We start from the raw sequence: 12,294 nt of genomic DNA, 5'->3' as shown, positions 1-12,294 counted from the left end.
CGCCCCAGCGCAGCCGACCCTACAGCTGTTTTTAATCCCTGCTTCTCTCACTTGGCGTCCGGACTGGGGCTGACCAGCCGCGGAGCCACTTAGTGTTTCCTCCTCCCCCTAGCCTGGGTCTATCCTCCCTCCGCCGTCTCCTCTTTCTCGGCCTGTGTCCCCGGGGGGCCGAGTGTGGGAAGAACGAATTTCCGCCGGGTTTGCTAGCTCCTGGCCGACTTGGGTCCCTTCCGGACGCAGCCCGCGCGGTCCCCAGGCTTCCCACCCGGGCTGCGCTCCGAGCCGGGACTGCGAATGAGGAGGCGCCGGCTGCGGGGGCCTAGTGACCCCGGCTGGGCAGTCAAGCCGCACCCCAAGGAGCTCTTGGAAGGGATTCCGCTTGCAGTTGGGGAATCCGCTCGGCGGGGAGAATCCGCGCCAGGGAATCCAGCTCTCCGGACTCTGCTGCAAACAAAAAGCACCCGGTCTAGCTCCCTCCTCCCGCCCCCGACGCGCACCCAAAGAAACTGTTTTCTTCAGAAATGCAACAAGTAGCACCCGCGGATCCCCGAGCGCCCCACGCCTCCTGACTTGGCCGCGCGAAGCCAGCCCGCAGAGTCCCGGGCCAGCCACCCGGACAAAGGGCGGAGGAGGGGCTGGACGCAGCAGAGAAGTCCGAAAGAGGCCGTGTAGCGACTCTGGCTAGGCCGAGGGGAATGCAGAGACACGGAGCCGGCTGGCCAACAGGACAGTCGGGCCGCTGCACATTGGGCTGGCGGCGATGGAGGCTGTCCGCACCGTGCGCTTCCTGCTCGTGCTGTGCGGATGCCTGGCGTTCCTGCAGCGGGCCCAGCCCCTGTGCCCCGAGCGCTGTGACTGCCAGCACCCCCAGCACCTCCTGTGTACCAACAGGGGGCTCCGTGCGGTGCCCAAGACCAGCTCGCTGCCCAGTCCCCAGGACGTGTTTACCTACAGCCTGGGCGGCAACTTCATAAGTAACATCACCGCCTTCGACTTCCACCGCCTGGGGCAGCTCAGACGGCTGGACCTGCAATACAACCAGATCCGCTCTCTCCACCCCAAGACCTTCGAGAAGCTCTCGCGGCTGGAGGAGCTCTACCTGGGGAACAACCTCTTACAGGCGCTAGCTCCGGGCACGTTGGCCCCGCTGCGCAAGCTGCGCATCCTTTACGCAAATGGGAATGAGATCGGCCGCCTGAGCCGCGGCTCCTTCGAGGGCCTGGAGAGTCTAGTCAAGCTCCGGCTGGATGGGAACGCCCTGGGGGCGCTGCCGGACGCAGTCTTCGCTCCCCTGGGTAACCTGCTTTACCTACATCTGGAGTCTAACCGGATTCGTTTTTTGGGCAAAAATGCCTTCGCCCAGCTGGGCAAGCTGCGCTTCCTCAACCTCTCTGCCAACGAGCTGCAGCCTTCCCTGCGCCATGCGGCCACCTTCGCCCCACTTCGCTCCCTGTCCACTCTCATCCTGTCCTCCAACAGCCTACAGCATCTCGGCCCCCGCATCTTCCAGCACCTGCCGCGCCTCGGCCTGCTTTCGCTCAGGGGCAACCAGCTCACGCACCTCGCGCCGGAGGCCTTTTGGGGGTTGGAGGCCCTGCGCGAGCTGCATCTGGAAGGGAACCGGCTGAGCCAGCTTCCCCTGGCGCTGCTGGAACCTCTGCACAGCTTGGAGGCACTGGATTTGAGTGGCAATGAGTTGTCTGCTCTGCACCCGGCCACTTTTGGCCGCCTGGGCCGGCTACGGGAGCTTAGCCTGCGCGACAACGCGCTCAGTGCCCTTTCTGGAGACATCTTCGCCGCCAGCCCGGCTCTTTACCGGCTGGATCTAGACGGCAACGGCTGGACTTGTGACTGCCGACTGCGGGGTCTGAAGCGCTGGATGGGCGACTGGCATTCTCAAGGCCGCCTCCTGACAGTCTTCCTGCAGTGTCGCCATCCGCCGGCCCTGAAGGGCAAATACCTGGATTACCTGGACGACCAACAACTGCAGAATGGGTCTTGCGCAGATCCCTCACCTTCCCCCACCGCGGGCAGCAGGCAGTGGTCCCTATCCACTGCTGCCGGGGAGGAAATGACGCCCCCTGCAGGAGGACTCGCAGAGGAGCTGCCACCGCAGTCCCAGCCCCAGCAGCGGGGGCGATTTCTACCACGAGTGCTCTGGGATGGAGCTGCCAAGGAGCTCTTGGGCAACCGCACTGCATTGAGATTGAGCCACCGGGGTCCAGGCCTGCAGCGTCAGGGCCCCTCTGCCACTACTGCCTTGGACCCTGTGCCTCAGCCCTTGGACCTGCATGAGAAGCCGGGTCCGGGACGTCCGACCCAAGCGGAGCCCACTCCGACGACTCAGCCTGCCTCTGCCCCACCATCTGCCAGAGAGGCCTGGCAGCGCACAGCAAAGCAGCGCCTAGCCTTGGAGCAGCAGGAACGCGCAGCTCAGTCCGACGGCGGGGTCGGCTTGCCGCCGCTGGTATCTGATCCTTGTGACTTCAACAAGTTTATCCTGTGCAACCTGACGGTGGAGATGGTGGGCACCGACAGAGCCTCGGTGCGCTGGGCGGTTCGCCAGCACCGCAGTCCCAGGCCGCTGGGCGGCGCGCGCTTCCGCCTGCTCTTCGACCGCTTTGGCCAGCAGCCCAAGTTCCACAGGTTCGTCTACTTGCCTGAGCGCAGTGACTCCGCCACGCTGCACGAGCTGCGCGGGGACACCCCCTACCTGGTGTGCGTGGAGGGTGTGCTCGGGGGCCGAGTCTGCCCTGTGGCCCCCCGGGACCACTGCGCAGGGTTGGTCACCCTGCCAGAGACAGGAAGTCGAGGCACTGTTGACTACCAGCTGCTGACCTTGATCTTGTTGGCAGTCAACGGGTTGCTGGTGCTCCTGGCGCTGGCGGCCTGGGGATCCAGGTGGCTGCGGAGGAAGCTGCGTGCCAGGCGGAAAGGTGGGGCCCCGGTCCACGTCCGCCACATGTATTCCACCCGACGGCCACTGCGCTCCATGGGCACTGGAGTTTCTGCCGACTTCTCCGGCTTCCAGTCTCACCGACCTCGCGCCACCGTGTGTGCCCTCAGTGAGGCAGACCTCATTGAATTTCCTTGTGACCGCTTCATGGACAGCACCGGGGGTGGGGCGGGTGGCAGCTTGAGACGGGAGGACCACCTCTTGCAAAGATTTACCGACTAGGCCCAGTGCTTTCAGGGGTGTGGAGACGATCTCTGGCTTTGAGGAACCACTCTTTGTGAACCCCCAGCCCATTTCAGAGGAATACCCTGCTTTATCAGACCTCCTACTTTCATCCTTTTGTGCATTTGTCAGGGGCCAAGAGCTACTGAAAACAAATCAGGGTATTACCCTCCACTTCCCTGTATTCACTCACAAAGCAAATGGATGGCTCTTGGTGATCAGCCAAGAATAAGGACAAATGTATGATGTGGTAGGGGTGGGATGCCTTAGCACAGCTGGGGCAAGGCTTCTGTGGATTGCAGTGCAGTAGCCTGGTCTCCTTTGGGCTAAGAGCCGGTGCATTATGCTCCCAACAGGACCTGCAAGACTCCAGTGCATGCTTTGTTTGCTCAATGTCAAACAGGGGTATTCTGGGTCTATTTGAGGAGAAAGGGACCTATCACTATTACAAAGGAGGACTTGCAACTGATCTCATTGTTGTGGTGTTCTATGCCAAGATGGGTAGGGTAAACAGGTGGTACCACTTGAGTCAAGGAACTCTTTGGGGATCCTAAGGTTAAATAATGAGACTTTTTTTTTTTTTAACAATGTGAAGACCTCTGACCTTTAATAACTGACCAATAAACTCAAAGACTATTTTAATTGAACTGGAACCATTCCGTTGTTTAACATGTACAGGAGATGATGAACTTTTGCCGACTTTGAGGGTAACTAAGATTAGAGTCTCAGGAGAAGGCCGCATGCAAGATTCTCTGTCAAGTTTGCTCCTGTGGTTTTAATTTTATTTTTAAATCTATCTATGGAAAAGGACATTTCAATGCCATTTTGAAAAGAATTCAATACCTTTATAACTGATGACCCATAAGGAATTCCAGCCTTCCAGCTCACTCATCATATCTCTGACAAACTGTGTAGATGCGTATAAATGTGGTGAATGTCTCATTGCATTGTACTAGTGACATGCAGTTAACTGCACCTACTTCTGAATTGCACAGTTAAGCAATAAAGGACATTTCCTATTAAGGAAGCGAAGAGTGACTGTCAGGACTGCAGACTTAGCTCAGTGGTAGAGCACTTGCTTAGCACGCATGGGGCTCTGGGTCTACTTCCTGCACCCCCAAAACAAATTAAGGGTGATTTTCCATTGATAGTGTAATTTTGGGCCACATTGATGTATTTCTTTATAAGAAATAGTAGGTGGGAAGAAATTGCATTAAACAAATGTGAAAATATTTCATCAGGGGGTATCTGTTTCTACTAAAACCAAGAGACTGTCATAAATGCTAAACCCTCACTGTGAAATAATTATATATTTTTCAAATTAATTCCTCCAATATCCAGTGTTTTGCTGTTATTAAATCTTATCTTTTAGTAGTAATTACAATATTTTTTAAATTTAGGCTTAGGTTTCTATATTTGTTCAGTTTTGTTTTTAGCTATTTTGGATATGTTTACTCCCTGATATTTATGAAGTCCGTGTTTATCACTAAATGTAGTGTTTGGGTTCACACTAATAATTTGTGTGTGGTCTAATTGTAGTTACTAAGAGGGTGTACACTGTGGTTACAGTCACTGTAGTTATGGATTTATTGTCAGTGGGGTGCTGTGAAGGCCAGCCAACCCAATGGTACTATGGCTAACAGTGACTCTTCTGTTTCAGGCCTCAAGCCCCAAGGGTCCCCATGACTCAGGGAATCAGTCACAGTCCAGGGCCCTTACTCCTTTAATATTTGGCCTAAATGAAGCCATGCCTGCCCTTGTCCCAGCAGCTGAGTAGGAACCCAGGCAACTAAATGAGTTGATCTTTGTTTATGTCCAGATGAGTAAATGTTCAGACCACTTGAACTACAGCTGCTTTTCTGGCAGTCTTATCTGCAGGCCAAAACTTAATAAACCACAGGAAATAGACTGCCATTCTTTGTTTACTGCCAGGTCTTGTTTTAGATTCAGAGCATATGGGCACATGGGAGTCGTGGAGCTGTTCACTCTTATTTTCAACTTGCAGGCTCTCTGGCACCTTTTGTATTCCTGGTGTTTTTCATGCATAACACCATCGCACCTCTTAGCTATTTCTTTTATACGGTAGTAATATTGTGTCCCAATGAAAGTCTGGAAAAGACCTCAGAAAATCACCTATATTGAATGCCTGGTCTTAAAACAGTTTCACTGAAGTCTTTCGGTGAGAAATGAATAAATGTTATACATTGTTACGTCAAATTATGTCAATAAACCCAATTACTAATAGATATGTTTTGTTGTTGGCCCTTCCAAATGTGTTGATGTGCTTTTAAAATGATTTGATGTTTTCTTTTTGACAGCAGTTTTCGTTCCTGTAAATGAAACATAAGCTTGAAGTTTGTGAAGTTTTTACCATTTTTATTTTCATGGGCGGATATGAATTTTACTTTAAAGAAGTGTTTTATGAATTTATACTTCAAAAGACAATGGTATGGCTCTGAAGGCAGAGGGTCAGTGGAAGTATGAAACATTGCTAAACAGCAGTAGCAATAAGGTGGCTGGGTCTCAGAAGGTGTTCCCTGTTCTAGAAAATTCAAGCCTTCTGGATCTCATGGACCATACTAAGAAAGAACTATCTTTACTGGATCCATTTTTTGCCATTACAGAGCTTATGGAAAGATAACATTTCTCAAGAAAAAAGAATAAGCATTGTATGAGTTAGCAGTATTTGATTCCCAAGCCACAGTTAGAACTGCCTGTGGTATACCGTCACACAAGGGGATAGACAATTCCACCACGCAGGAAACTTCCCAGTGCTGCCAGGTGACAAAAATCATGTGACCAGAACAGCTTCTCTAATTTGCCACACACCTATTTTCACCAGGAGTCAGCAATACCTGGCAGCTACTATATATTAAAGAGGCATTAAAGGGTTAAGAGCACTGGCTCCTCTTGAAGAGGTGCCAGGTTTGGTTCCTAGCATCCACATGGCAGTTAACAACCATTCCTAACTCCAGTTCAACAGAAATCCAACACCCTCTTCTGACCTCCTCCGACATTGCATGACAGAGGTGCACTTACGTGTGTGCAGGTAATACACTCTTTCACATAAAATAAAAATAATAAATAAAATAAAGAGGCATTAAAAACAGATACTGAATTGCTTGGTATTTGTAGTTAATCAGTCCCCAGTTCTCTTTTAAGACTTGGAGATAGAGGATAATAAAGCATTGGAACTAGGAGAATTATTCAAAACTTCAGACTGTGACCCAAGCAAGACCTCACTGTCCTGGAAGAATTACAGTGTCAGGAAAGTGCGTGATAATATGGACATGGATGCAATGAGGTCATAGCATCATCAGAAGGCCACTTTTGCTCTTTTTTTCCTAATTTCTTTGTGCCTCTACTTCTGTATCAAGTGAAATGAGCATCCTGAGTTCTGGCTGCATAGTGGTACTGTGAGAAATAACTAAACAGCAGTCAAGACCATCAGTTATCTCATGGATGTTCCCTAGCTATTAAGTGCATCCTTTGTAGTGGTATTCTCTTACACATGAGACAGCGAGTTATATGATGCCTTTTAGAAGATTCATGGACAAGGCATTTCTGCTTACTGTCAGATAATGAGATTGTAGCAATCCCTGCCCCCCCCATTCCAGTTAATTGAGATTCATAATTTAGTGTAGATGGTAGTTCTTGGAAAAATTTCTCATGATTAAAAATGTGAATTAAATAGTCAACAAACTTTTGTGCTTATGAAATTCTTGGCATAATTAATTCATCCTTTGGCTCGAAACTAAGAGTCATTTTGCAATAGGTACCCTTCCTGATCTCTCCTTGACAGCCTCCCCCTGATCCATTTTCTCTCAGTTTACCTAAATGTATACTTGTAATGCATGAATGCCCTTCATTTTCTAGATTTGAGAAAGATTTTATTGATTCGTGACTTTCATACAATGTAGTTTGATCATATTCAGGCCCACCTCTCCATCTGCTGCCTCCCTTACCCCTGACTTCATGTCTTCTATTAGCAAATGAAAAATCCCATCCATCTTACTCAACACATCTGAAAATATGTACCAGAAAATCATATCTCATTAGAATGTCAGTGATCTATAATTCTTACATACGAATGGGCCAAAGTAGGGTATTCCCTTTTCCTCTACTCCTTTATACATGCTTTGGGACAGAATACACCCAGGTTTCTTGGAATGGAATTTTCACACTTATTTTCTGTGTCATTTGCACACCACTTACAATTGTCAAGTAGGGATTTCTCTCTTCTGCAACAACCAGAAACACTTTGGCTTTCTCTTCAAAATCAGTTATTCACAGCCCAAGGACGTGCAAGTTACACTTTGGCTGTTTCAGGTCCTCACTCAGCACAATGACCCCACTGTAGTCCAAGGCATTCTCCAATACATTGACACCCCACAGGGTTTTACTGTGTGTGAAAGCAGAAGCTAGGTCCCAACAGCAGGCAGTTATTAGCTTATAGGTCTCCAACCCAAGATTCTTTGAGTGGCTGTTGTGATGTTTAACAATGTCACATGACAGCTTTACGCCAGTGTCCTCTAGGTTACTTTCTGAAATTTGTAAACCCAGCTCTTGTCAGCCACTGGGTGGTGACAATGGTCAGGATGACCATGGGTGCTTCTGAGGTCAGTAGGTGACCAGGTTTGGCTGGGCTCTACAGGCCTGTGTGGCTCTCCAGTTATTTCCCGCTTACTGCCATGTCCTGACTTCAGAATTTTGAAATGAGTATAGAAGCACCTAAGGTCAGGGAAATATTCATCTTGTGTGACAAGGTTCCTCACATGGTCTAACACTCATATTCAGTTTCTTGTGAGCCATTGCACCCCAATCTCAAGGCCAGCTGCCAAGGACGTGCCTCATTCCACAGCCATCTTTTCACATTTTCCCAAAAATGCCTTTCTTCTGAGGGATTTCAGACCATTTCGTTCTGCTCAATCATGGGCAAACAATATTCATTTCATTTTGCATAGGGAGACTGAGATATTTGGCAATTACACTTAAGTATTAATATGTTAATTACTGAAATAATTAGGAAAGACTAATTAGGAAAGCAACCCTCTGGATGCCTTACCTTGGAACAGGATACCTAAACATTCCACTTCATCTGTTTGAGAGTATTACTGCTACAGGTGGTATGATTACTCCTTGACACAGTAAGGTGATTTGTAATTTGGCTATGAACTGGTATCCTATGTAGATAGGATTTGACTGTCATGCACCAGGGTTGCAGACCACAGCATATCCTGACTATGTAGGTATATAACATTGCTTTCAGACTGACAAGTACTTTACAATTCTAGCTCTGTGACATAGCCTGTGCTGGGATGGGGGAGCTGTAGCCATGTAAGAGTGATTCCCTTTTTTAAATCAGTTTTTGAAGAAGCAATACTTACCCTGCAGCTGATGTCGCACTTGGCTCTGAGTGCATGTATGCTGAAGCATGAGAAAACACAGTCTCACTGTAGACTACCACCTTCTTATCCCCCTTTTTCTAACTGTGGTATCCTCCATATTTTTATTTTAAGAGATTACTACCTACCAATGATAAGGAACACCCATATTAGTACTTCTCATCGAGTTAACATTTTTTAATGTTTGTTTTCAGAGTGAAATGCCTCCATTGAAAAAAATCCTCCGGTTTATATCTCTAAACCCTCTCAAACCCAACTACCATTGTAAATTAGATTTCTTTCTTTGTAGTTTAAGCTTAAGCACAGTTGCCACAGGGCACATATGGAGGTCAAAGACAACTTGCAGGAGTTAGTCCTAGCCTTCTGCCATATGGTTCAAGGAGGTGGAACTCGGGTCTTTAGTCTTGGGCCCAAGCATGTTTACATGCCGATCCATCTCACTTGCCCTCTTTTGTCTTTTAAATTGGGAGTAACACTTCATTCCACCAACATTCTATTGTTGTATCTATTACACGTATGTTGTATGTATTTAGTGTTATTACAGTTTAGTCTGTATGAACACAGGATTGCAGCATACTGAACCATTACTACCAGCTGAAAACCACAAATTCCTGGAAGCTTCTGCTCATATTTTCATCACCCTATCAATACAGAACTGTTTTATGTGTTTCTGTTTAAAGGCATCCTATTTAATAAAGTGGTTCATCTACTATGGACTGTCAGCCAATAGCACTCTAGGTCAATGTCTGAAAAAAGCACATCTAACACATATTCCCTCCATGACATTCAACACAGACTTCCTGAGCTCAGGGAGATGGGCAACATTTCGACATTATACCCAGAGCCCTGTTAAGCAGAAGAATTACAAACAGAAAGCACAAGAATGCTAAAAACTTGTCACTAAGCAGACCTGTGAAAAGGACACTTGTTTACAGTATGAGAGTCGAAATAACAGTTCTACTTAGCTTAGAGCACTTAGGAGCAACTGTTCAGCAAGTGACCATGGGAGTGCTAGAGAGTGTTGATTCTGGGATGACAAATTGTGGTAGGAAGATGGATTTTCAGATGTGGAATTTGAGAATAATGAAGACCGACTATGCCTTAACTTTAAAAAAAAATTATGATTATTACTGTGTTTGTGTATGATGAGGAGAGCAGGCCCTGACAGGTGTGTGTGGGGGGTGTGGGTATATTTGTGGGTGTGCCTGAAGGTCAGTGGAATACTTTCAGGAATCATCTCTCTCCACTATGGGTTCGGGGAATAAAACTGTCATGAGGCTTGCACAGCGAGGACCTTGACCCTCTGAGTCATTCTGCTGACCCTCAACTGTACATTTTCGTCATCTCACCTCCCTCTCCTGTGTCCCTTTCTCCCTCATGAGATCCTATAATTTGCCTTTTATACTCTTGAGTAATCTTTTGTCTTTTAAAACATTTTTATTATGTTTTCACTTATTTATTTTGTGTGCATGCATGTATGGGCAAGAAAATGCCACAGCAAACAGGTAGAAGTCAGAGATAAATTTGAAGGGGTTGGTTTTCTCCTTTCACCAAGTGGGTCCCAGAATGGAACTCAGACCTTCAGGTTTGGTGGTAAGTGCCTTTACCTGTTAAGTCATCTTACAGGTAAAGTTGTCTTTTAAACTGATAACTATACCTCTTTCTACAACCTACTGTTGTAGTATCTACTCCACACACTGCTGTGTGTACACATTGTATATGTATCTTGTATGTACTCTTGGTATGCATTGTGGCTTTGTATATACCTATATGAGTTGAGGGTGGAAATGGGGAAGTGTCTGTTTCTTGAATTTTTCTGGTTGTTTTCCTTAAACTACTTTACCACGGTGGCACAGGTACAGAACACATCTCCTCCTTGGGAGATGTTTGTGGGACTGCACAACTGTAATGGTTCATATGTCCTTTGTCATGTTTGCCCACTCATTCCTCACTCCACAGGAGTGAACTTTGGGCTCCCCTGCTGATGGGAACAGCTTCTTTTTGTAGTTCAGATACCCGTTTACTCCGTGTATTATTATTTGCTGATGAGAAGAATCATATTGAGAAGAAAAACACTTGCTTTCTGGAGGAAGTTTTCTGTGTTGTCTCTTCAACCTTCTCCTATCTTCTTTCCGTGCATATTTTCCCACTTCTGCATCAGCTCCTGAAACACACACACTGTGGAGGCTGAGTTCAGGGACAAAGAGGGAAGAGGGTGATGAGGAGTCAGGAGATTAAAGAGTTATGGAGCCACTGGCAAATGAGGCATGCTTTATTTTCTTCTGACAAGGGCACATAGGCCACTGGTCAAAAGCACACATCTCCTTGGTCCCAAGGACCTTTTATAGGAAATCACACAAAAGTGGCTTCTTCTCAAAACTGGTTATATAACAGATTACATCACTGTTTACTTTTTGAGATCCTGGATATCCTGTGTCAGTCATTTTGTGCTGACTCATAACCGTCCCCCATGTCTAGCATTAGCCATGTTGGCTCACGCCAGAGATCCATATCAGTGCCATATTGTCTAAACATAGACAGGCCCTCACTGCCTTGATTTCCTGTATACACACATGCACACATGTGCACACACACTGCTTTCTGCATCTGGCTTTCCTGAACTCGGGCTCGCCTTTCTCAACATTGTAGCCTCATCATTATTATCCTCTTTTTATTTGATTCTTTTCTAAAAGACCGTAATTTAAAGTTCACCAGGAAAGTTGCAAAAATATTTCACACACTCGCCGTCCTTACCCAGATTTAGCAAATGTTCATGCTCTGCTCTGTTTGCTGAACCACTGTCTTAAATACAGAGACCAATTTCCAAGATCATCTTTCTTTACCCCTAAGAACAGATTTTTCTCTTAAATAAATATAGCATGATGATCTTGATTGGAAATTTCAACCCTAATAAAATACCAAAAACGAAATTATCTTTCCATAGTTTGCATTCCAGCTATCAACTTCTTAAACAAGCATCATGCTTTATATTCTTCTTTTCTTATTCCTTTTCCTCCTTGTCTTCCTCTCTCTCTCTCTCTCTCTCTCTCTCTCCTCTCTCTCTTTCTTTGCATGCCTGTGTTGTATGTGTGACTGCAGGTGTGTGGAGGCCAGCGGTCCACCTTGGCAATTTTCCTTTGTCACTTTCCATGTTGTTTTTCAAGAAAGTGTCTCTCACTGAACCTGGAGAGATTTGGCTAGACTGACTAGACCCCAGGGATTCCCCCCAGCCCTGTCCAGTGCTCAGATCATAGGCATGTGCCAATATGCTTTCACGGGAGTTACATGGAGTAAAATTCACCCTTTTGAGGATATAGTTCCACCCATTTCCATCAATACACAAAATCCTAGAGCCATGCACACAGTTGCAGCATAGAGCATTTGCATCACCACAAAAAGTTCCTTTGTTCTCCTTTGTAGCAAATTTCCACTCTCTGAATTTAGCCCCTGGTGACCATAGCTCTATCTGTCCCTACAGTTTCACCTTTTCTAGAACAGCATAATATGGATGCAGATGATACATATCATTTGCATCTCTTTTGTCATTTAGGATAGTGCTTTGAGAGATAGCCATGTTGCTGCATGAATCCATTCCTTTATATTGCTGAGTGATAGTCCATTGATGCACATCTGGCTTGTTTTCACCTTTAGGCTATTAGGAACATAGCAGCTAAAATATTTGTACACAGTCTTTGTGTGTATACATACCGC

General features: G+C 46.9%; 1 protein-coding gene across 1 annotated transcript; it reads left to right on the top strand.

The window, feature by feature from the left end:
- The first annotated feature begins 43 nt into the window (after positions 1–43).
- Positions 44–5,424, top strand: Tril (TLR4 interactor with leucine rich repeats). Its single transcript, XM_008841525.3, has one exon. It carries the CDS (start codon positions 761–763, stop codon positions 3,176–3,178), a length of 2,418 nt encoding a protein of 805 aa, XP_008839747.1. The 5' UTR covers positions 44–760; the 3' UTR covers positions 3,179–5,424.
- Positions 5,425–12,294: the final 6,870 nt, after the last annotated feature.

The sequence above is a fragment of the Nannospalax galili genome, unplaced genomic scaffold (genome assembly GCF_000622305.1).
Source record: "Nannospalax galili isolate Female #2095 unplaced genomic scaffold, S.galili_v1.0 scaffold158, whole genome shotgun sequence".
Lineage (NCBI taxonomy): Eukaryota > Metazoa > Chordata > Mammalia > Rodentia > Spalacidae > Nannospalax > Nannospalax galili.
This window is presented reverse-complemented; position numbering and strand designations above follow the sequence as displayed.

Excerpts from the sequence above, each read along its gene's own strand:
- Tril (XM_008841525.3), top strand. The coding sequence starts at position 761 with ATGGAGGCTGTCCGCACCGTGCGCTTCCTGCTCGTGCTGTGCGGATGC.